Below are 26345 nucleotides of genomic sequence, written 5' to 3' on the forward strand. Positions count from 1 at the left end.
GGAATTGTGAAAAACTGAGTTTAAATGTATTTGGCTAAGGTGTATGTAAACTTCCGACTTCAACTGTATGTACTTGCTGTCTATGCTTGTGAATATGTTTGGGGGGGTTTGTTTGTTAGTGGCCAATTAGGGTTTAGGGTCAAGGAAGGCAGTATCTTGTCAGGACCATGTCTATTTTCTGACGCCCTGGCCGGCTGAGTGGCCTTATAGGTGTTAGGAGCTACTCCCTGGCCAGACCAGACTACCGTTTACTCCATTCACATCCTTCTGCCACATCAAGCGTGAACTTCAGATAAACCCCCCTGCTTCTTCATTTTCCATGATTCTCTCTCAAGCAGTTAATTCAAAACAAATTCTACATATCCTTTATTTAATGTAAAAACAGACCAGAGTAATAAGTACTAATTTATGTCAAATCTCAGGCAGCCCCTTGTCCTGTCCCTCTGAAGCCAGCCTGACCTCATTGGGTCACCCCCTGTGCTCTGCGTGCAATTAAAGCCCCCTGCCCCATCAGAGCAGATTACATCAGTGACTGCTGCTGCACGCGCCTACTGCCTAATGGGCCCTGCTAGTGCTGCCTCTGTTCTATCTGCCTTTCTGTTCCATAGCCCCTATTCAGATCCTCGCAGGTTGCTGGCAGATGTCTGAATGTCATGGCAGGTCTGGCCCAGTGTGGTGCTGAGGTTAGAGATTCCAGAGTTCTTGGCTCATGAGTTGGGTTGGGCCAGGCCATGTCTTTGGGTTGGGCTAAGCCAGGCCGTGTGGAGTATAAAGAGCCTCGGCGATGGAGCTAGTGTACAACAAAAGCAGCAGAGGTCCCATAGGTGAAGACTGACCACCTCCAGAGAACCCAGACATAGGCAAACCTGAGCAGCCGCCAACATGAGTCGCAGCCCTGAGAGGATTTCGTCCTACCGACGCCGCTTTGAGGACATCAGCAGCTCATCCTCCTACCAGGTTAGGGTGTCCAGCCCATCCCCAACCCTGAGAGTTAACCGCCACCAGTCAGCCAACTACTCGCGCAATGCCGGAGCCAGCAGAATGCAGGCCCAGACCATGGGTAGAAGGACCGTCTCCACCTCACGCAACGCCCACATGGCTGGGTAAGACGCTCACTCCACCCTGTACACCTAGTACACTAACAGCCTTTTCACACAACTAAGCCAAGCTGAGCTGTACTGAGCTGGCCTGGTTCTGCATCCACCATAGTTGCAAGGGCTATACCAAAAATCTTTATAACTAACCCAAGATAGACCAGAGCCTGCCGTTTCCAATGGGAGCAAATTAATCATAGTGGACAGAACAAGCATGAGCTAGCGAGATCCTGCTGGTGCATTTTAGCATTTATTTCAGTTGGGGAACGCCTACTCTCTGAAGTCCCTATGTGTAATAACTAAAGTAGCCCTTGCACTCCTTCTAAACAATGCAATTCTTAGAACCTTTGGCACAGGATAAAGTCTACCAAACGTGGTCCACTCTGTTACAGATTCTAGTTTTGGAAACAGAAAACTATATTAAGATCAAATGTTTCATCGAGGAGAAAATTTGCGGAATATCAGCCAAAATCCATCTCTCCATCTTCTCCCAGGTAGCCTAGTGGTTAGAGTGTTGGGCCAGTAACAGAAAGGTTGCTGGACCGAATCCCCGAGCCGACAAGGTAAAAATCTGTCGTTCTGCCCCTGATCAAGGCAGTTAACCCACTGTTTCCTGGGTGCCAAAGACGTAGATGTCGATTAAGGCAGCCCCCCACACCTCTCTGATTCAATGGGGTTGGGTTAAATGCGGAAGACACATTCAGTTGTACAACTGACAAGGTATCCCCCTTTCCCTTTCATCACCATATTTGGTAGTGAGTGGAAACGCCAACTGGATGCTACACATTTATACATCCAGTGAAGTATCTGGTTCATTGTTCCATCTGTGGCTATACTCAAATGTTCAAGCCCAGTATGGTTCGGTTTGGCATAGTAGTGGGTAATAGAGGTTATATAGATACAGTTGATAAAATATAGGTAACATCTTAAATAGATAATGTGAGATTACACACTGCTGATACACAAGCATTGTATTTGTGAATTTACAGAAAACTACACGTTACATTACCACCAAAATACATGCAATTATTACAGTACGAGATAGATGATATGTTGCTGTAAACAGTGTACGTACCTCCCCTGCCCTTACCGCTCTTCTGAGGCTATAGGCCAATTTGTCTCCTTACTGGCAGATGACTCAAAGACTTGCCACAATTCTTCCTGACAGACAAAACAAGTCGAATTCTCCTTCACTCTGTGAAATAGATTTTCCCATCTAATTGCACTAGAGATGAGCATGGCTTTCAGAGCTGATAGGCTACCTTTATTGTAATCAAGCATTAATAACACCCTCAAGCAAATGAACTATTAGATAGTGGAAACACAGACAATTTATAATCCACCACCTCCCCCTCTCTTACACAAACCACAGTTTTAATTGTTTCTTATTGTGCAGCTTTAGCCTATTTCTAAATGTATTTTTGATGCAATTCGAAGGCATCAATTGATTAAAACGAATAGAGAAACTATTAGTTGTCAAAAAAAGTAAGGCCTATGTCAATTTTCCACATAAAGCTTAGCCCACAGGCCTAGCATCTAAATAATTTACAACTCTTTATATTATTGTGAATTTTTGGTTTTAGGTAACAATAAATACATAAGTAGGTAGGCCTAAACATTGTAAGAGACTAAATTTGATACATTTCAAAAACTGCAAAATAGCAAATAGCTCATATCCATGAGAACAACATTAATTTTATTAAAATTTATTATTTTAATTTGTAACAGCTGTAGGCCATAGCTGTGGGATTTATGGGTGCTGAAAAGTCAGAATAAAAAAAAAATTATGTATATAAATTATGCTTTGTAAAAATAAAAAAAAGAGGGTCATATAATTAAGAACAGTATTTTGAAGGATTCAACAGTTGGAATTGTAAGAGTTGTTGCCCTCTCCCTTTCTCTGCGATTTGTCATTCTAATGGAATCAATAAAGAACAAAACCCTGTCCTCAAACACTTACATCAAAAAGTGCAAAGTTATGGGCAAAGGCACAAAACATCCACATCAAATAACATATTTTTCTTGATCATATAACATGGAAAACAACCACTTTTTGAGAAGTATTAAATTACCATCCTTACAAACCAGTTAATGTCAATGTACACTACTGTATTGGCTGGTTATCTAGGTTTGTACCTGTAGATTTTCCATCACCACGAAGGAAAACAATGCACAATACAGTAATTGAGTACATTGAGACATCAAGTGGTTTGTAATGATGTGGCTCAGTTGGTACAGCATGTTCTTGCAACGCTAGGGTTGTGGGTTTGATTTCCACGGGGGACCAGTACAAAAAAGTCTGAATAGGTATGCACTCACTATAGTAAGTTGCTCTGGATACGCGTGACTAGTAAAATTAATGAATAGACCATTTCAATTTTCACATAGAATTAAGTTGCATTTGCAAAGTATTTCAAGAAACTGCAAACCATACTTTATATCAAGCAAGTATTAGGCTATCAGATTAATTGTCAGATAATTATCAGACTCAAGTTATATATGCTATTAAACACTCAAATACATATACATCGTTTTTTTTAAATCACACTGGGCCTTTACTAGTCCTGTATTAGCGGACGGATATAGATTTCTTCAGCGCAGCCAAAACATTCTTTTGCATCTGACATCAGAGTAGGAACAAATGTGGCACCTGGAAATTAATAAAATATTATTTGACAGGCCATCGATCAACCATGTGACTGTGATAATACATGCAAGTGACAATAACCTTTAAAACATTTCATGTTTACGTTATGTCTTGATGTTCACAGAATAACAAAGTGATGTCAGTTATCTCTAGGTCAAGCAGTGAGTGTTGAACTGTCTGTCATTTTAGCGGGAATGTGGGAACCATGGCATGTGTGGGCTATGGCAATGGGGCCCCGGTGGACCTGGACGCATCTGCTGCCGAGAACAAAGAATTCCTCAGCACGCGCAGTGGTGAGCGGCAGGAAATGGTCGTATTGAACGACAGACTTGCTGTTTACATTGAGAAGGTAAGCACTCACCAGGCTTGCTCACACACAAGGCGCCAAGGCTAGTGCACACGAACAGCTTATTGGATAGGTGTGCGCGCACAGACTTGTTGTTTTGTGCCTTTTCATATTAGAGAGAGACAACTTTCTAGTAAGCTATAGCCTATACATAGCTGTTCTTCACACATGCATGTGCTATTGTGTGTAGATTCTGGCCGGATACATTGCCTCACTGCCACTGCCAATATTCTTTAATATCTGTGCGATATTCTGCCGCCCTTAACGTAGAGGAACAATGTTTATTTGATGGAATTTGTCTGATTAGACTACGCATGCTTGAGTGTGCCATACAGGCCTGAAGTGGAGAAACACGCCTTCTGGCTGTGGAGACTGAGGCGCTCATTATTCTCACTTATTTGGGCAGCGAGCATATTCAAGTGGGGGAGCCCTGGCGAACTTGATGATAATTCATACCCTGCCATTGTCATTCTCTTAAAAAGGTTCGGTCCCTGGAGCAGCAGAACAAGCTGTTGGAGATGGAGATTGACGGCATCCAGAACCGGTTCGTGAAGCCGTCGGGCCTGCGCAAACTCTATGAGGATCAGCTGAGAGATCTGAAGAGGATTGCAGATCAGATGAGAAGGCAGCGGGTGAGACGGAATGGCTTAATCCACACGTCATCACTATCCCCGTTTTTCTTGTTTACCTCGCAGAAAACAGAAATCACACACACACAGGAGGAGAGGGAGAAAGAATGAAAGAGAGCGAGAATTAGAATGTGTCCAATATGGTGACACGGCTGACACAGTCTATAATTTATTATCGGCTTGTTACCTTTATACTCCAATAAAGGTTAATCTGTGTTTTGGTTTACAGGACCAAGCCTTAGCCGGTAAAGAGGCTATGGCCGGTCAACTGGAGATAACCAAAGTCAAATACGAGGAGGCAGTTGAGCTGAGGAGGCGTGCCGAGATGGAGATAGAAGCATTCCGTCCGGTGAGAGGTTGTTTAATCACTGTATAGTCTTAGCCAAAATTGCCTAATAAAGAATAAAGTGCCATTGACGCCATTGTGTGCCGCTATGTGGTTTTCAGGATGTGGACAGAGCCACCTCTCAGCGCATCGCCCTGGAGAAACAGCTCGAGCAGTTGGAAGTGGAGTTAGAATTCCTTCAGAGGGTGCACAAAGCGGTAGGTCCCGTATAGCGTGCACTGATTGATTTGGACCGACCTGTACCAACTCTAGCTAATGGACGAAATGCTAAACAGTAAATCAAGGATAGTTGTAATCACAGTGTTAAGAAAAATGTGGGTTAAATTCACTCTTAGGAGTTATCTTAACCCTCAAGAGAGTGATATGCTTCCTGTGTTGATAACTGGAGTTCATTGGGATGGAGTACTTTTAACTCCATTAAGAGTAACCAGATACAGGCAGTTAAATCTATGGAGTTATCCACAGATGTGGGAGGGGCCTCTGTCATATTTCCCAGCATGCTATGTTGCAGGTAGATTTTTTATATTGATTCAATATGTGTTTTTGCATGTACATTCATTGTTTTTTATCTTATGCTACACAAAGATAACAAATGTAAATTTATCTTAACAAATCCAATCTGTAAGTGGTTGGATTTATAGCAACTGTTAGTGAGATAGTTGTTAGTTTACATGGTGTAGGTAGTCTTCATGTAATGTGTTTTCTTTCCTACTTTGACAAGCATTTTAAATGCAAGTTGTGAGTGATGTAAAAGTGCTGGATATATTCCTGTAAATTGGCTTCCAACAGAGATTGGATATCATATTGCAAACCACCATAATGTGACACATTAAGAAATATTCAAGGGAGTTGATTAAAAAAAACATCACTGAAAAGGGTAAAATGGCAATTGGAATTTAATTTAAGCAACTCTGAGATTTGGATATTTACTCCATTTAGTGTCGTTTTAACTCCAAAAATATCAACACCATGACCAGAGTAGTTTTAAAACAAACTGGTGGTGGGACCATATAAACCCCAAAATAGTATTACATTGGACTTAATTTAACCTTTTTTTCTTTCTCAGGAAATTGAAGAGCTACTGAAAATGATATATGCTGCCCATTCCTCAGCCCAGAGCGCTTATGACCTCCCCGACCTCTCAGGCGCTCTCAAACAAATCCAAGCTCAGTATGACGAAATTGCGGCAAATAATCTACAGGTAGGCCTATTTATAATTAACTGGAGTGTATACATACAGCAGTCATTAAATTCAAGGTGTGAATGTGTTTCATGGCCCCTATATGTTCTAGGAAATGGATTCCTGGTATAAAAGTAAATTTGAAGACCTGAACAACAAAACGACAAAACATGTGGATATGGTTCGAAGTGTCAGGGAAGAAGTTGCTGGCGCCAAGAAGGATGTAAGTTAGGCTATTTGATAAAGATATTCCTACATGGTTGTAAAATGTGACACATTAACTATTATTATCGAGGCTATATCTAAATAAGAGTTGTAGCCTATGGCAATGGACATTTTTCCTCAATCAAAATAGGAATGAAAAATTCATTTTTATTGTATTTTTCCTAACCTTTTGAAGATCCTAAACAAAGAGCGTGGCCTGGAAGCTCTGAAGACCAAGAATGAGGCTCTGGAGGCACAAATTCGTGAAGCACAGGAAACGTACAAGAAAGAGCTGGAGGACCTTCAGGTGAGCATGTTAGATCAGTCCGGTTTACTACAGAACTCAACCATTAAATATATCTGAATTGATTGTACACAGTTCAAATCCAAGTAGGCTGCATATGTAAGGTTGGTGTTGAACCTTTCACCTGTAGCCTACTAAGGTGCAAACTCAAGCTGGTTCTTTTGACGTCACAGGCAAGAATTGAGGCCCTGAAGGAAGAGCTGAAATCCACCAAGTCGAAAATCGCTCTGCACCTGCGTGAATACCAGGACCTTCTGAACATGAAGATGGCTCTGGAGATTGAGATCACAACTTACAGGTGAGGTACCACTCAGGTGGTGCCAGGTTTAGTGCAATGGATTTAGATAGGATCATATAGAGCATGTAAATAACCTTTAGAAGAGTGAATTTGTGGTAATGTCATATTCTTGATTCTGATCCATTGATTCGGCTTTTCTCTGTTTCCATAGGAAGCTGATTGAGGGCGAGGACTTGCGACTCACAACCATGGTTGGGACCATGTCCATAATGAGTAGCAGCTCGAGCTCCATGAGCGCTGGGATGAGTGTGGGCATGGCTAGAGGCATCGGACCTGGAGGCAGTGGTGGAGGAATGGGTGGAGCTGGAGGGATGGGTGCAGGAGGGGTGGGTGCAGGAGGCATAGGAGCTGGAGGCATGGGTGCCGGAAGCAATGGCCCTGGAGGCAGGGGTGGAGCTGGAATCTTGGGTGGTGGAGGAATGGGAGCTGGAGGAATTGGAGCCAAAGGCGTGGGTGCTGGAGGCATGGGTGCTGGAGGCCTAGGAGCTGGAAGCACAGGTGCTGAAGGAATTGGTGGAGGTATGGATGGTGGAGGAATTGGTGCTATAGGCAATGGTGCTAAAGACATGGGTGCTGGAGCCATGGGTCCTGGAGTCAATGGTGGAGGCATGGGCGGAGGCATGGGAAAAGGTGCAGGTGAATATGGGTACGGCGCCTCCATGGACTACTCCCACGAGGAGCAGGCGGTGGAGATGACTGAGAGGAGGACGGTGCTCATCAGGTAAAAGTAACCTGCACTTAAACAATAATGAGAGTAATGTAGGCTTATCATTGACCATTGTTAGGACACAACATTGTTAGGTCAGAATGTTTAACACAGTTTAACACAGAGGAGAAAACATTTTCTTCACATTGTGTCTTTGTAAAGAAACTTATTCAACCAGTTAATTTTTTTTTATTTCCCTTAGAACAGTTAAATCAGAGGATGAGACACTGGAAAGCGACACAACGGAGCAAACCTACATAATCTCTGGCGCTGCCGATGACTCGGACGAGGAATAGGCGTGAATGACCATGTGACCTCCTCTCACCCCTTAACCCCTCACGCCCCTGGAGCTTTGCACTGACTGCTCATGTCTGGTCTCTGACCTTTGACCAAGACATGAGACCATGAATGACCCTGCCACCTAGTCAAGTAGTACCCTTTTTGCTCTTGTGATGTGCCTTTGAACCACATATTCAGAACCTCGTGTGCATTACACAGCTACTCAACAAGCAGCAAATAAAGCTCTCAGCAATCAATTCCTGCTGTGTCTGCTGTTTCATTCATTACATTATGTCTAGTTTGGTTTAGTTATTAGGCTACATAAGGTTTTTGTGCACGATGAATCATAGAAAATGTTATCCTGAAACGCATTTCCATATAAGCTTTTGTGACATCCCCCTAAGGCACAATGAAAACCACAATCAATATGGTACCATGGAGAGGTTAAATTACACACATTCCATGTTACACAAATTCACACTCGTTCTCCCACTCACATTCAATGTATGAGGTGGTCCTTGCTCTGCACACTAGGCCTACAGGTTGTATGAGCGTGTGGAGAGGTAGGGTGCAATAGAGCAAAAAGAGAGTGAAGGAGAGGTAAAGTGAGGAATGAGTGAAGAAAGAGAGTCACCTGAGGGGTCCTTCACCCTGACATCCTCTCGAGGGGCCATCATACAGCTTCAGTCTTGCAGCGAAGCGATGGCACACAGGCGTTCCATGTCCCCATTCCATCCATATCCACACCTTTTCTATCTACCACTGATCGGGAGTGATTGGGTCTCGTCAGCACATGCCAAACACAGTCCGCGTCCCATGATGGAGAGGACCAACAGCACAGAGGACATGAGGCAGATCAGAGCATCTAAAGGTCATGCAACACTAATCCACTCAAATACAACACAACTGAGATTAGAATACCGGTAGTACTATATCAGAATAGTATCATGATTCTAGTCATATATGCGAATGCACCTGCGCTCTTGTGTTATTGAATTGAATTGTAGCATCAGTGGATCTGGAAGACCTCACTCACCTACTATTAGTTGTGTTCAAGATAAACTGAGACCCATTGCTGGTTTGGCTACAGGCCTACATTGACAGGGAGTGTTTTGACATTGCCATTCCCTGAAGCCTATAAAATATAAATGTGGGAGTGAAGGAAAAGAAACACTTGCTGCTGTTTGTGGACAATAAAGAGTATTTTGCCATGAATTTAGGTCAAATACAAAAGAGAAATATTTTTGAGAAGGTGAAAGGTTTTCAGGTCTATGGGTATAGAAGACAACCTATAATATATTGTGTTTACCTCTCAATGCATCTCTCTCATTCTGTTTCTCTAATGTGATGTATTTTATGACACCGTTTGTGAATGTAGTGACTTGTAATCATGAACGAAAATATGTAGCATTTTTGGATCACTTAGGGGAGGGTCTAATTGTATTTATATTTTTGTAAATACAATTTCAGAGTTGGGGGTATGTTACTTAATATGTAGTCAAGCGCAAAAAAACCCCCTGCTAGGTCTACAGTAAGAGCGTCTTCTAAATGACTTAAATGTAAATGTAAATGCAAACGTATTTGTAAAATACGAATGTATGTTATGTGTAGGCTATAGGTTCCAATTCAGCTCAAATAATTTTAATGCAGCAATTATCCGGATGATTCCGGAGCATGCACGAGATAATGTAGGCATATATTGAATTAATCAATAGCCGCCTATGTCCCTGGGTCATCATTTCCACAAGCTCATCCCATCGAAACACAGGCGCAATTAATATCCAGTATACAGGACTCTCACTCTCTTGCTGTTTCTCGTTAGAAGCGCACAGGAGATTATTTGAACCTAGAACTGTCAATCCCGCGCTCTAATGAGGAAGAGCCAGACAGACGTTCTCTCGATTTTGATTGGCCTTGATTCATGTCATTAGATTATATTTTGTTCGCTACTTAATGTGCATCCAACCTAAATGAGACTCGGATCTTGTAGGACTACTTGCGAAATAGAAAAACAGCGAACAATAGCCTTCATCAAAATGATGGGATGCAGTGTATTATCAATATAATTAAGACATAAGAAAGAGCCAGAGGCCTGCGAGTGACCTCTGCGTCGAGATGCGTTGATGTGGCGTAGGCATAACCCGGAGCTAGCCATGTTTCTGTCAAGCACATTCCATCTGCTGGAAATCGAACATATTAAACAGGCAGAATATATATTGAACAAAAATATAAAATATATATCAGCATTCCTGCAGTCCACCAGAGTTGTTGCCAGAGAATTGAATGTTAATTTCTCTACCATAAGCCAATGTCGTTTTAGAGAATTTAGCAGTACATCCAACCCGCCTCACAACCACTAATCACGTGTATGGCGACGTGTGGGAGAGCGGTTTGATGACGTCAAAGTCGGTGGGGATATGGCATGGGCAGGCATAAACTACGGACAACGAACACAATTGCATTGTGTCGATGGCAATTTGAATGCATAGAGATACCCTGACGAGATCCTGAGGCCCAATGTCGTGCCATTCATCCATCTCCATCACCTCATATGTTTCACCATGATAATGCACGGCCGCATGGTGCAAGGATCTGAACACAACTCCTCGAAGCTGAAAATGTCCCAGTTCTTCCATGGCCTGCATACTCACCAGGCAGGACACCCATTGAGCATGTTTGAGAAGCTCTGGATTGACGTTTAAGACAACCTGTTCCAGTGCCCGCCAATATGCAGAAACTTCGCACAGCTATTGAAGAGGAATTTGACAACATTCCACAGGCAATAATCAACAACTTGATCAACTCTATGCGAAGGAGCTGTGTAGCACTGCATGAGGCAAATGGTGGTTACACCAGATACTGACTGGTTTTCTGATCCACGCCCCTACCTTTTTTAAGGTTTCTGTGACCATACAGATGCTTATCTGTATTCCCATTCATGTGAAATCCATAGATGAATTAAGGCCTAATGAATTAATTTAAACTGACTGATTTCCTTATATGAACTGTAACTCAGTAAAATCTTTTAAATTGTTGCATGTTGCTTTTATAGCTTTGTTCAGTATAAATAGCACAAAAACAAATATTAGTCCACTAACAACCAGTTATTGTGTAGAATGGCAATGAAAACGTAGAACTAAATCTAGTCAATTGAAGTCAATTGAAGTAGCCTATACGTATGCAGAGTTCCTGCACTAACTTTGTTATAGGCATATAAATCATGCTCTTGGAATAAAGTCCCCCGAATTTGACCTGCTTTGAGAAATGTCTGAAAAATAGAAAAATAAAAGCAAAAGCACTTTGACATTTATCGAATTTCTCTGAAGGAGACAAAATACTTGAAGTATCCTAAAATTAGGCCTTGTTACATCCCTTATATTGACACATGCATGTTCAACTGAAATATATAATATTCCATGTAGGCCTAATGCATTTAATAGAGAAAAGGTCAGCTATATTGACGTTTATCAAAATGTAGCCTAGTTGTTACTGGAGCAGGGAAGATCGTCCTCATTGTGAATGAAAAATAAAGATCCCACTTATATTTGTGTAAATACTCATATTTCTCCCTAAATGATGCCTTAACAATTGACTTCATGGATTTTCCATTGATTAATTAATTTAGACTAAAAGCTTGACAAGACACAACATAAAAACGGTTGTTAATAGTCCTGTACGATAAGAAATGAATGTCAGTCAAATCAGTCAAATGTAGGCCTATGCAAACTAAACTAACAATTAGGCCTATGAGAATACAATAATAACATATAATACCTGTAGGCTACTGAAACGCACGTTCCTTGTTGATTTACAATTCCAAGAATATATGATACTATTTTGGCTTCCTCTATACCTTCATTGAGAGCCTTTAGTATTTCCTCAATAAGAAAATCTTGAAAATATATACATGGAAACATTTTATTTTCCTAATATAATTTGTGGTGTGATTTTTTAAATTAGCAGACATTCATTTATTAATGTGTTTTAGTCCTACCTTTGATAAGCAGCCAATGTCTAATTCAAATGATTTACTTAAAGTGCATACGAGAAGCAAGAAGGCTAAAAGACACATTACTCGTCATGCATCCAGCGAAAAACGTGCATACGCAACATAGGCAATTCCACACAAAACATTCAAAAATGCCATAAAATATTTCATAATTATTGCCTAAACATAAAGCTCTGGGTGTGCTGGAAGGACAAAAGTTTGACTTATTTGAAACCTGTGAATTTCTGTCATTTTTTTATGTTTTAAGTGCCTTAATCCCAATTAGGGGCGGCTGACACGCCGCGCTATTCATCTCTAGCGCTCCCTGAATAAATTTGCCTAGGAATGAACTTCACAAATAGAGCTCGTGCTAAATGCGCTCGACAGCAGAGAAAATCGAATAGAGTGACAGTTTCATTCTGAGGCGGTCGAGTGAGAAAAGGTATGAATTTATGAGGTACACCGAAACAAATTTTCAATTCAAACAACTTTACACCCCATTATCCGGGTCTCCTCAACCGAGGCAAGTGAGTTAAAGTCAGGGAAATGTGGTTCAAAACCCGGCGCAAACTTCGTTGAGGATTTTGAATGCTGAAATGTAGCAGCCCCCTCTAAAAAGGGAGCGTTTAAAAATGAGAGCACGCATGAACAGCGTCGAATCAGTTGCCACTTATTTCGCCACTCTTTAATGCGATTTTGAATATTAGTCTGGGTTAAAATCCGAGTCAGTATGTCCCGCATCACCTACCTGCAAAGCAACTGGTCCACCCTTTGTGCAGCATATATTTTCCACGTTTTAGATGGAAAATTACATTTAAATAAAGCCTGTGGAATTTCCTAAAAGTGAAAAACATAATCATGGTAATATTATAATTAAAAGGGATAGGCTATGTCTGAAGTGATAAATTATTAAATGAAAATACGTTGCTCTTTGGGTCTCATTCTTTAAAGCATGCTCTTTATGAAAATTCACTTGTTCCCCCAGTGGAACTGGCTATAGCCCATGCCAGAGGTGTCCTGCCCATAGGGGCCACAGGGGCACGTGCCCCCTCAGATTTGTCCTGTTTAAACATTACAAATAAATAAATGAATATATATATATATATATATATATATATATATATATATATATATATATATATATATATATATATTACAGTACCAGTCAAAAGTTTGGACACAACTACTCATTCAAGGGTTTTTCTTTATTTTTACTATTTTCTACATTGTAAAATAATAGTAAAGACATCAAAACTATAAAATAACACATATGGAATCATGTAGTAATCAAAAAAGTGTTAAACAAATCAAAATATATTTTAGATTATTCAAAGTAGCCACCCTTTGACTTGATGATAGCTTTGCACACTCTTGGCATTCTCTCAACCAGATTCGCCTGGAATGCTTTTCCAACAGTCGTGAAGGAGTTTCCACATATGCTGAGCACTTGTTGGCTGCTTTTCGTTCACTCTGCGGTCCAACTCATCCCAAACCATGTCCATTTTTGTTGAGGTCAGGTGATTGTGGAGGCCAGGTCATGTGATGCAGCATTCCATCACTCCCCTGCTTGGTATAATAGCCCTTACACAGTCTGGAGGTGTGTTGGGTCATTGTCCAGTTGAAAAACAAATGATAGTCCCACTAAGCTCAAACCAGATGGGATGGCGTATCACTGCAGAATGCTGTGGTAGCCATGCTGGTTAAGTGTGCCTTGAATTCTAAATAAATCGCTGACAGTGTCACCAGTAAAGCACCCCCATATCATCACACCTCCTCCATGCTTCACGTTGGGAACCACACATGCGGAGATTATCTGTTTACCTACTCTGTGTCTCACAAAGACACAGCGGTTGGAACCAAAAATCTCAAATTTGGACTCATCAGACCAAAGGACAGATTTCCACCGGCCTAATGTCCATTGCTCGTGTTTCTTGGCCCAAGCAAGTCTCTTCTTCTTGTTGGTGTCCTTTAGTAGTGGTTTCTTTGCAGCACTTCGACCATGAAGGCCTGATTCACGCAGTCTCCTCTGAACAGTTGATGTTGAGATGTTTCTGTTACTTGAACTCTGTGAAGCATTTATTTGGGCTGCAATTTCTGAGGCTGGTAACTCTAATGAACTTATCCTCTGCAGCAGAGGTAACTCTGAGTATTTCTTTCCTGTGGCGGTGCTCATTAGAGACGCTTTCATTATAGCGCTTGATTGTTTTTGCGACTGCACATGAAGAAACTTTCAAAGTTCTTGAAACTTTCCATATTCAATGACCTTTATGTCTAAAAGTAATGATTGACTGTCGTTTCTCTTTGCTTATTTGAGCTGTTCTTGCCATAATATGGACTTGGTATTTTACCAAATAGGGCTATCTTCTGTATACCAACCCTACCTTGTCACTACACAACTGATTTGCTCAAACACATTAAGAACAAAAGAAAGTCCACTATTTAACTTATAACAAGGCACACCTGTTAATTGAAATGCATTCCAGGTGACTACCTCAAGAAGCTAGTTGAGAGAATACCAAGAGTGTGCAAAGCTGTCATCAAGGCAAGAGGTGACTACTTTGAACAATCTGAAATATAAAATATATTTTGATTTGTTTAACACTTTTTTTGGTTATCTACATGATCCCATATGTGTCATTTAATAGTTTTGATGTCTTCAGTATTATTCTACAATGTAGAAAGTAGTAAAAATAAAGAAAAACTCTAGAATGATTGATACTGTATATATGTAATACTACTAGCCACCTAGAATTTTTATGAAGTTGGCCTTAGCTAGCCCAGATAGGTTCCCAAGGTTGGAAGACTTTGCTAAAGCAACCAATTACTAAATATTCTGATTAAACAAGTTGTTAATTGAAAGCTAATTGAAAGCCGTTTAGCAGATTTCAATATTTTACCCAGATTTTTAGCAGAGATGCAGATAACCATATTTTGTTTCTCAAGAGGTATGCTTAGATATGAAGAAGAATTAAGCATAATTATTATGGCTCTAGATTGCAGGAAAATGTGTTTCAGGTGTTTGAAAATGCAAAAATCTCCACTTTATGGACAGGGCCTAGCCCCCCTTCGAACCACCCCACAGCCATCCTCACATACTTAAATTGTGCCCCCTCAGATTTTTGTCGTGTATGACACTCCTGGTCCATGCTACACAAAAAAATTAAGGGGGGAAAAGTACCAGAATGACACGATATTTCACAAAATGTCATTATGTCAGTTAGCCGAACATGGGGCCAATAATGTGACACTGATGATGGTTGGAAGTATGACACTTTGTCTTGTCTTTGCACTTTTTCACACTGAACATGCTAAAGTAAAAACAATAAGCATCAAAGAGACAATCTAAATGAAGGTTAAATAACAAAATATAATAATCATTGTGCATAAGATGCAATGCTACCCCCTCTACCCAACACATGATTATACATGGGGAAAAAATGACCTACCAGGCTAAGTTAAAATGGAACAATGATTTGGTCATTTGAAAAGGCATGAGCAAAGTTTATGGTCTACTTATTTTTTCCTGGGAGCCTGGTGGGACTGAAATGGTATTGTAACCGGTCCAGAAGAATGTGTGTTGAACCCTTGGCACTCTCGGGTAGTTAAGGAGCATGAATTGAGTTCCCTGGTGGGGCATTGGTCCCCGTAACTGCGCTGCTTTACACACTGGTTGTCCCTCTACATGCATGTCTCATTAAGGGCCAACCTGTTAAATCAAAACCCCACATTACGATGGGATTGTAAAATTGAAGTGCTGGCACTCTAATCTGGAGGTCCCGGGCAAAGCGAAATAGGCCAACTCCTATAAAAACGTCTTCCTCCGCTCAAGTTCCAATTATTCAGTGGTCGTTATTTACAATCATTAAAGAGATGCGAAGTTCGTTAAGAGAGTAAGGTTTTGTGCAATATTGTGATTGACTCCGCAATACTGTTCTCGAATAAAGCTGAGACCATGTAATTAATGTGTCGTTTAAAAAGAGGAGGACAATACCGTCTGTCAAGCTATTTAATTTCATTTAATTTTCCATCCCATTTGTTTCGAACACTGCTTTCACTTCTGACACCTCGCCTTTGACTATTCACTGTGCTTCAGTGCGCGCATTGGAATGGGATTCACCCTTACTTTTCGAGGGTTAGCAAACGTTCCCCCTCTGAGAATAATTAATTTCACTTTGAGAACTTCGACGTTGAGCCACAGGATGCGAATGAGAATCGGCCCGACTGGTGTGAGGGATTTGGAGGCCGGACCCGTTATTCCCGGGTGGATGGGAACCAGTCACAACTGGCAACATTAATAAATAACCCTCCGCACAGCCGGACTTTGCATACGCCTATTGATGAAATTGTTCGCGTGTCGTTCACGCTCGTTGACTCGTGAAGCTGGGAGAAGAGAAGCCTTACAGAATGGAGCAGTGGGATACCTTTACGTGGCTAGAGAGAGACCCCATCTCCACCCCCCTCAATTATGGCGCAGTGTCATCCCAGAGTCGCCAGGGCAGAGGTTAGCAGGACATGTTCATGGCCTGAATTTATCGCCCACAGGTTATTGTTCTCCCTATCTCGCCCTCTGTTGAGACTTCCACGACAGATGATCAAGGGATCAATCGCAGTTTTAAAACCTGCGGTGAAAAAGCGACTGGAGGTTTATTTCACTTTTTTGAGATCACATAACTTGACTTTGTGAAATTAAGTAGGCCTAATAATGATAGGCCTATAAAAATCGTCTATGGAATTTAGACTGTACAAAATACTGAGTAGGCCTATACTCAGCCTAGTATACTAGTATTTCATAATATAGGCATGCCTATTGTAGCTTATAAGTAGAACTAGTGAAGTTTTCCCACGTCAAACAATGAAAGTTCATTCAGAGGATTTGAGCATCAAATAGCTAGTAATCTACTACAAATAGTAGCCTAAGAAAAACACAGCATAAATAAATGGTTTATTGCCTAATGTATTGATTCGTATTTGAATGTATCAATAAAAAGAAAACAAAATGGAAGTTTATAACAAACATATACATTATGATATAATAATGTAAAATATAAAATATGCCCTTAAAATATCAGGGCTCACTTGAAAAAGAGATACCAGTCTCAACGTAATTACCCTGCTTAAATAAAGGATGAATAAAAAAATAAAAAACATCTTAAAATAAGATTTATTTGAAATAAATAATTGGATGAAATTTAAATGATCGAACTCAAAACTGTGGCCACTTAAAGTCAAAGTTATGAAGGTCTGTGTTGTGCCATGTCACATCTGAATTAAAACGTCTGGAGTGAATTCGTGACAAGAAAACCACAAGTGTGAAATGATAAGATGGTGGTTATTTTGAAAGCTGTTGCTATTTTTCTGGTGGTTCTGGTACCTGCCCGATCTCAACCCGGCACACGCCGGGAGTCAATAGAAGTTAACAAGTCTTCCAAGCATTCCTGCTCCTTTTGTTAAATTAGGGACACACAATGCAGCCAAACGGAGATAATAAAGTGCTTTGAAGTATATAAACCCAAAATAACGCAGCCAAGTAGATTTAAAGTAGTGACTGATTTCCAAAAACTGGTTTGTAAAGGAACAATAAAAAGGGGAGAATTTATGGAGAAATTATACAGTGGATTTGTCAGTTAAAATATCGGAGCTGTCTGGGGTACAAAGCCACATGCTGAGGATTAATGGTAGCTCCAGACCTTTGATTCTGCACTCTTTTTTCTTTGCCCTTGACAAATTGGATTTTGGGGATGGGAAGGTCGCCTGGCCCATTGTCTCCTGGCGGTTTTGCAGCAATTCATTATTTGCAAGGGTGAGGGAAAGTCTCCATGTGACCATCTCAGCCCGTTTTCTCCCCACAGCTGCCGAAAGAGGCAAACTCTCTCACACCGCGCGCATACTGCTCGCCCTTGCGCGTTAATGTGTCGAGGGGGTACCTTGCTGCTCCATTAGAAAAGCCGGATCACATACGCCACCGCATCACTTTGCGGGCGGAGATTGGCCTGTCCTCATCTCTCTGACTCCTTCTTGTCTCAATCAGTCATTGCGTGGTCTTCATGGTTCTCAAACCACTGCACGCAGAGCCAGCCATGCAAGCAACTCGGGCATCAACTATCAGTGTGTTTGCAGACTGCAGCATCCCGGCCGGCCTGCGGATAGGACCGGTGCAGGGTATCTTCAAACTAGGGAAATACTTTACTGATCGCAAAGAGGTCGTAACCAAGAAAAAGGTATGCACAGTTTTTATTATGGCATGAAATTATTTCTATCTGCAAAAAAATATTTTTTTACAATTCTACTTTTTGTAGGATGCTTTTTGCAGGCATTCTCCTATTTTAATGACAAATCATTCCATTATCATCATTATCACCTTTAGGCCTATATTAATACTCATATTAATATGTATGTAAAAGACTGATATGAATAATGGATGAATTTCGAAAACATTATTTTCTTTATATAGGACCTACATTTAATTATCAGGGCAGGTAAAGGGGACACAGTGATCTTTTTTTAAACATTTTTGAACCAGACCTGTCAAAGTTCATTGGGCCTTCGGTTATTAATTGGTTCGTGCTGTCAGGTTGGAAATAATTGAGTTATATTAGTGGGACGACTTGTCACTCTGTGCCTTTACTTAACCGCCCTAATAGGGCGACTTGGGGTGCTATGAGAGATTTCATTTCCTCGCCTACTTTAAATTTCACAGGCTAGTAGGCAAGTTATTCAAATGAACAATTTAATTTTAATGCACTCCGGCCATGGAAAGATGCTAAGTCCTAGAACACAGCCTCGAGTTATAAAATAAGAACATGGATAAGAAATACTAAAATATAGCCTATAGAAATGTATTGAACATCTAAAATAACATTATTGCAACATATCGTTATTAATACAATATGGAACTACCAGAAATGGATGCTATTTCTATTTTAATGTAATGTTTTATCATTGATTTAACATAATTGTTTTATATAGGCTAATTGTTTATTGGTGAATTTATGGTCCTTAACAAACCAATAGATAAGTACCCTACATTATAACTGCATTTTAAGATAGGAAAAGGCCTACACTACACCCTGCTGTCGTAGTTTGTGATTGATGCGGCTAAATGCATCGCCCTGGGCTTCATGTGATGCATCAGGTGCAATCTCCGTGTCAAATGTCACGCTTCATTCTTTAATTTGCTTGAACAGTTTAGAAACCCGTTGACACTTCTCAAATTCGTTTCCCATATCAACTCAATTATGTGTCATTCTCCCTGGTAAATGATCACCGCTGGTTAACATCGCGGATAAAGACGCATTAAACGTATTGGCACACCTCAAGGTAGGCTGTAGCCTATCATTTAGCCATTGGGCATAATAACAATCATATTTAGAAACTATTAATTCAATATTTAATAAACCAACATTTCTAAAACTAAATCCTTGAATATTTACATATGCTAAGCCTATACGAAAAGAAACACCCAAGTTTTTGTATTGCTCCAATTGCAGTCAAGCGTGATGTCGCAATGTCAAATATGCAACTCTGTTTATGATTTATTCATAAACTATTATAAGCTGCGGCTGCCGGCCTTTTAGTGAGCTGTGATTTTATCGAATGTTAGGCCTTATTAGCATCATTTCTAACGTTGAACCGTCCATGTTGTGGATCTAGATTCGGCTGCTGAGGGGGGAAATCGTGGATGAATCAGGTTGCCCTGTGCCAGACTGGATTGGGTGTATCCGGGCAGCCAGAAACAGTCAAGAACAGAACTTGGAGGCTGTCTCAGATCTACCTGGTGGGCAGGTCAGTACTGTGTTTTATTTAAAATGCATAAAGATCAAGTCATTTGATTTAAAAAAAAAAACTCAAGCTGAAACAGTTAGTTGAATGTATCTAACGTTGACCTTTTACATTAGATTTTCTATCGTGTGCTGACGGAGATCCCAGCAGGCGAGGAGCTGAGTGTGTGGTACTCCAACACTCTGGCCCAGTGGTACGACATCCCTACCACTGCCACTCCAACACACGACGAGAAAGGTACGAAAACTGTAGAATGATCCTGTAATATAACCATACAAAACGATGAGAAAAGTAGCCAAAAATAGATGATGGATATTTGTTTGCCGGCTGGTTCAACACGCTTATGCACGATCGAAATCCACATGTATCATTATGTGGTATTGTCCAAACAAAAGTTTTAATAGAAATGGATTAGGCTACAGTATAGGCCTGATGATGCTGCTTACTGGAATTGACATTTTGTGAGTTCCATCATTGCACAGTTAAGTGACTGTCCAAACCTTAGCGTCCAGCTATTATAATCAATTTCTGTGGAAAGGTTGTAGTCCGATATTTTCACGGTTGACAAATGTGCATCCCCAGAGCATACATTTCGATTCCGGGGTCATTTGATGGTTTTATTTACATTAAAAGTTAAATGGTCTTGTTAACTAAATAGGCTTGACAGAATTTCATGTTAAACAATTCAATAATACAATAAAAATGTGTAAAACAGCCAGCAATAGGTCTAACCACCACCTACTAGGCTTCGTTGTGCTAGTGTAATAAACAGAAAATAACAATAATAATACCCCCCCCCCCAAAAAAAAAGATTATCTGGATAATTAAACAGTTGCTTCGATGCCATGGGTTTATAGGCTTGTCAAATTATTGCCTAATCATATGATCACCAGCAAAATAATCCGGTTTTAATCAGATTACACCTAACGGATACCGCCTACTCAGGAAAATACAATAACTGTGTTTAGATTAAATTATAATGCCTAGACTATATTAGAGTAGCTGCTGCTTTTGCAACGGCTAATTGAGATCCCAATAAAATACCAAATACCAATACCGATCTATTACTGCACTCTTAGGAAAAAAAAGGTTCTGGATAGAACGAAAAAGGGTTCTATGGTTGTTGCATATATGGTACCCCTTAAGGGATTCTATATAGAACCTTTAAGGGTGCCATCTATGAGCCCTATTTGGTTCTATCTATAATCTGTTTGTGTGTGTAATCACTCTGTCTGAGAAAAATAGTGCATGAGAAAGGGAGGGCCTGACAATCATTTTCAAGATATAGACTACCAAAATTATATTCGACTGTTACACTAATTACAGTGACAGGCACATGGAATAAACCCGCAATTTAAAATCAGGGATAGGCGTGTTTTAACAACCTCAAAGCAGACGATAGTAATTCATGGGGGGACAGAGGTTAACAAATGTCATCGCCTCATTAATATTAATGTATTCAAAAGAAAATAAATTCAAAAAAGGTACTTTACGGTAAATTAGCTGGCTACATAAGGTATTGTTGCCTAATGAATGCTAACTTTTATGTGGGATGTATATTGCCCTGATTTGTGGCGAAGCACTTTCTGCTGCTCTCTGGCCAATACACCGGGCGCTCCTTGACATACGCGTCCTATTATTTGGCGTTAACAGATGGGCCAGCCTTATTGTCTATTGCGATTTGCGATTTCAAGCAACAGCTGCTGTCACTTCTACGGGAAAGAGCACAGAGAAAGTCCCCCTATTCAACGCATTGGTTTCGGAGCGACAGATTGGACGGGGCGTTTGCTCTTTTGATGGCGATGATAAACAACAGCCCTATAAGGATTACAAAATCATTACATCTATATAATTGACCCCCTATTGTTCAACGTGTGTCATTGCTCACTTTGATGAGGTGGATAGGGTTAATATACTCTGTCGCCTATTCAAAACCTGAATCCCATTGGAAACGTGTAGATTCATCTCAAGGGATTTATCCATAACATTTAAATAGGAAACGGAAAAGATTTGCATGTGGCACAAAATAACAGTAAAGTTTGAGGTTACTCTAATAGGCCACTGGGAGCATCTGCAAATGGAACATCAGTCATAAAGCACCCAATAATAGGCTTCTACACTCACAAAGTAATAGATAGAATGTTCAAGATTGAACGGGCTTTATTGACAGAAGTGGGGAGAATAACGAATACCGAGACCCATCGATATTAACATCATGTCTCTCTGCTTCTCTACAGGTGAAGAACGCTACATTTGCTGGTACTGCTGGAGAATATTTAAATATCCAAACACACTCAAGGCCCACGTTCATTTCCACTGCGCTTTGAGCAACGGGCGGGGCTTTGTGAACAGCGAGCAGGCCAGGAGCACAGACAGCTTCAGCAGGTCACCCAAATCCGGGGACATTCCCAACACCTCGGCCTCGCCCAGGAACGGCCACAACACCTCCATCTCAGACTCTGTCAGACGGACCGTGTCTTCCTCACCCTTCCTCAACAAAGCGGGGGTAGCAAAGAAACCCAGCTCTGAGGAGCAGGACAGAGCACTTGACATGAGCTTCACCTCAGCCAGAAACCACGGACATCTCATGGGCCTTGGCGCAACGTCTTCAATGTTGAGCAACATGGGGTTCCACCCAGGCGTGCGCTCTGCATTCAAGCCCATGGGCCAATCCAAGGTCCCCGCGGCTGACGTCTACAGAGAGGAAACTAATGGGAAGCATAATGGACTAGGCTTCAGCAAACTCCCGGGGAACATGAAATCGACGCGAGCCTTGAATGAACCTTTAACCGGAAGCCATCCCTCCAAGTTCGTCCATCCATTAGATTCCACATCTCCCGTGGTCCCGTGCGCAAACGCCATCAGGGGTTTTCCGTTAATACCTAATTTCGAGGAGACATCGGCTTTCAAGCACGTGGAGAGCAGGATGCACTCTGGACTGTCCCCCTCGCGTTTCTCTCAGATGTCCTCTGGATTCCAGATTGAGAGGTTTTCTCTGCCTCAGTTCGATGGCGTCAAGCCATATAATGGAGATTGCAATATCCCCCTCATGCCATTCACCGTGTACAATGGCGAGCTGCTTTATAGTTCACCCTACTACCCACTGAAATTCCATTTTAGCAATCTCCTAAAATACCCGGAGTCTATGTCCTACTTTGGCGCACCTGCACTCAACCAAGACCTGGGTTCAATAACCAACATTGACAGGGAGATAGCCATGCACACTCAACAGTTGTCTGAAATAGCCGTCGAAAAGAACCGAGCCAGGCTCGACTCTATGCCCACTGCTAACACAGGCTCAGGGAAGCCCAAAAAGGGACACTTATGTCTTTACTGTGGTAAACTGTACTCTCGGAAATACGGACTCAAGATCCACATGAGAACTCACACAGGGTACAAACCACTGAAGTGCAAAGTTTGTTTTCGGCCTTTCGGTGACCCCAGCAACCTGAATAAGCACATCCGTCTGCACGCGGAGGGGAACACCCCGTACAGGTGCGAGTTCTGTGGCAAGGTGCTGGTGCGCCGGAGGGATTTGGAGCGTCATGTCAAATCAAGGCACCCTGGACAAACAATAAAAAAAGCTGAGGACAAAACCGAGGGCATATTCGAAGATCAAGAGCAAAAGAGCGACAATGACAGCGACGTTGATGTATGCTTCACCGATGATCAGAGCGACCAAGAATCCAGTAAAATAGGTGATTAATTGAGATTTTGACACATATAGGGGCTATGGCAAAGACGGCACAATGTTTTGTGAAATGGTTACAGGTTACCTGTACAGATTTCTGTGTAATTTATTTAAGGAACGAAAGTTATTTATGTATCTTTTAAAGCTATTGAAAATGTAATTGTTTTTTATTTAAAAAAATCTGATTAGGACTAGACAAGTTTCAAATTACAGCTTTTTCTTTTACAACAATGTCTATTCGTTTCAGATGGAACAAAGTATAGGCAGTATGATTTCAGAATTGTATAATATCACAGCTGATGATAATCCATTTATTTTTTTATATGCTAATTGGTAGCCAATTTGTTCCCCAAATAGAGGTCGGCTGCACTTTAAAACAGTTATGAACAACTCATTATCAAGCCATGTAGGTCAAGTGTTTAAACACTGAATATCACACTTACTGCTATTTTTTTTTCATTCATTTGAATTACAATAACTTAAATGTTGCACTTTCTGGCGAGGGCATTTAATTGTTTTAGGACAAAGTTGAGAAGGACAGGAAATATTTATAGCAATTAGTACCAATCCATTATTTAAGGCTCTTGTTTATAGTAGAAAATAACATCTGATTTAAAAAGCATCATGTACAAATGTAAGAATATGATATTTCACTGTTCAGTGAAAAAGTGTTGTACGTTTGTTCATAAGTGATATTGTATATTGACAATATTTTCCTCTTGTTCACTGAGTTGTTCCTTTTTAAATAAATGTAATTTAAAACTTTGAAATTGTTTGTAACTTGCTTGATTCAAATATATAGTCTACTCTAAAGCCTACTTGTTTATTAGGCTATCTAATGCACCAACGCATGCACAGAAACAAAATTCCCCTCACTTTTAACTGCCATGGTTAGTGCACTAATGAATAATTCGATATTCCACTTGTAGGCCTACATTGTAGACAGGGTTATCATCAGGATGTTAGTCTCTATATTTCCTGTTTTTCAAATGGGGTGTCCTCTGAATCCCTCTGAGGACGCAATCGCACCCAGACGAAACGCTTGGCTGTGCGCATTACTGTAAACCTGCAATATATTACATTTGGTTAAAGAGGTTATCATCATCATCATCATCGTTATCATCAAAATGGTCTTCAACCAATTGTCTGATCAAACAAGTAAGAGATTCAACAAAATCCAAGTAAGAGATTCAAACAAAAACATGTGGGGTCTGCAACAAGTATGCTTCTAGATACATACTGGATACCTTTTATTCAAATGAAAAAAAATCGAGATTTAATTAGGAAAAGAAATAAACATGGTCAGTTTCCAACACATTCATGCATGTATACGAATGTGTGCTGAAATGCCTGGCTGGAAATTAAATTAAATTAAATCAACCTCAATCTTGATAGAGAGCGACAACACGCACTATTCACGAAATAAAGTCAACTTTTCGTTATAGAGATAACGAACAGTTTTAACCGTGCAGTGAAAATGCTTCCTTCCTACATTGTGCGTAAAAGTGCATTTCGGAACGTGTCTTGTTCCATGGAAAGAGCGGATATAATCTTAAAATAACAGGTCAGATTTATGGCCTGTTGTAAAAGGAACATTTAAAAGAGCAAAATACGTTTATTTGGGTAAAAGGTGAGATGAAAAATATTGATGCATGTGAGACGCAGATAGTTCTAAAATAGTATAAAGTTAATAACACCCATTAAAAAATCAATAAAAAAACAACCTCTTATTTGGTTTTCCCAGTTTGAAACAAGCCTATCAGACTTTTTAACGACTCCCGCTGTTTACTTTTTCTTTTGCTAAAGGGCTCTGGGTGTCGTTTCCTAGTTGCGATGTAATTTAAGCATTATGATGATCGTACCAGATTTATAACTATTTACAGCCAACCTTTTAAGTGTTTCCCAAACAAGCATGCAGAGAGAAGGTTCGCCAAGTGCGTCGCTAGACCATGTGTCTATACTGATAGAATCGAAAGAAAAGCAGCGCTGTTATCAAATCAGCTTTCTCCATTGAAACCTTAACATTATAATTATTCCACAATACTGACGACGGATCAGCTCCTAGAGAGAGATTACCACCTATGGCTGCAAATAGGCTATTGGGGTGCTTATCATTGTCATATCTGGTGTAGGGCTAATTCTCCTGTCTTATCTGGTGTCCTGTGTTATCTTAGGTATGCTCCCTCTAAATCTCCCATCTCTCTCTCGCACCCCCCGGAGGACCTATAGCCCTTGGACCATGCCTCAGGACTACCTGGCCTGATGACTCCTGGCTGTGCTAGAAGGGTGCAATTGCTGCCAGCTATTCAGGGCGTTTCTGCATGTGGGCATTCCTGCATCTGCAGGAATGTATGCTTCTATTGGTCTAGCAAGGACAGGTGGGGGCACTCCAGTACAGTAGGTGACATTAATGCACAATAATGTTGGATGCCAGCTGCTGATAAACCCCACAGAAGAAGGGGCGGTGGTGATCATGGTAGCTAGCTAGCTTTACACCGGTAGACAGTGTCCTTTGTCTCTGCCTGTCGGCACTGTTTTCCCGCAGTTCTGTTAACGATGGCAAGGGCAGGTTTTTGGCAGGAGAGAGCGAAGGACATTGTGCTAGCTTAGTCAGCAAGTCCGGTACACAGTAGGCGGGAGGCGACACTGTGTGCTAGCTAGCTAACTAGCATGCTAGCTAGCACAGGGTGTCCCTAACTAACAAGCTAACTAGTTAGCTAACACACAATTTCGCCCCAGCCTCCCGCCTGCTGTGCAAGCGAGAGTTGGGGGTGACCGGTAGACATTGTCCTTCACCTCCTCCTGTCAGGCACGGTTTTCTCCAGCACACAGCAGGCGGGGGCGACACGGTGTC

At 41.0% G+C, this 26345-nt stretch overlaps 2 protein-coding genes across 3 annotated transcripts; both read left to right on the plus strand.

The window, feature by feature from the left end:
- The first annotated feature begins 778 nt into the window (after positions 1–778).
- Positions 779–8290, plus strand: LOC115175780 (glial fibrillary acidic protein). Of its 2 annotated transcripts, none has more exons than XM_029735291.1 (11): positions 779–1103; positions 3931–4090; positions 4570–4719; positions 4946–5065; positions 5164–5259; positions 6129–6263; positions 6355–6465; positions 6643–6753; positions 6924–7048; positions 7200–7769; positions 7957–8290. In XM_029735291.1, exons 1-11 carry the CDS (start codon positions 883–885, stop codon positions 8048–8050), a joined length of 1893 nt encoding a protein of 630 aa, XP_029591151.1. In that variant the 5' UTR covers positions 779–882; the 3' UTR covers positions 8051–8290. The 2 variants fall into 2 exon arrangements, with proteins under 2 accessions (XP_029591151.1, XP_029591160.1); XM_029735300.1 differs by having other exon boundaries at positions 7962–8052.
- A 9505-nt stretch (positions 8291–17795) lies between these two features.
- Positions 17796–24202, plus strand: LOC115175788 (PR domain zinc finger protein 13-like). Its single transcript, XM_029735314.1, has 4 exons — positions 17796–18239; positions 19672–19803; positions 19917–20037; positions 22038–24202. Exons 1-4 carry the CDS (start codon positions 18066–18068, stop codon positions 23504–23506), a joined length of 1896 nt encoding a protein of 631 aa, XP_029591174.1. The 5' UTR covers positions 17796–18065; the 3' UTR covers positions 23507–24202.
- Positions 24203–26345: the final 2143 nt, after the last annotated feature.

Source organism: Salmo trutta, chromosome 3 (genome assembly GCF_901001165.1).
Source record: "Salmo trutta chromosome 3, fSalTru1.1, whole genome shotgun sequence".
Lineage (NCBI taxonomy): Eukaryota > Metazoa > Chordata > Actinopteri > Salmoniformes > Salmonidae > Salmo > Salmo trutta.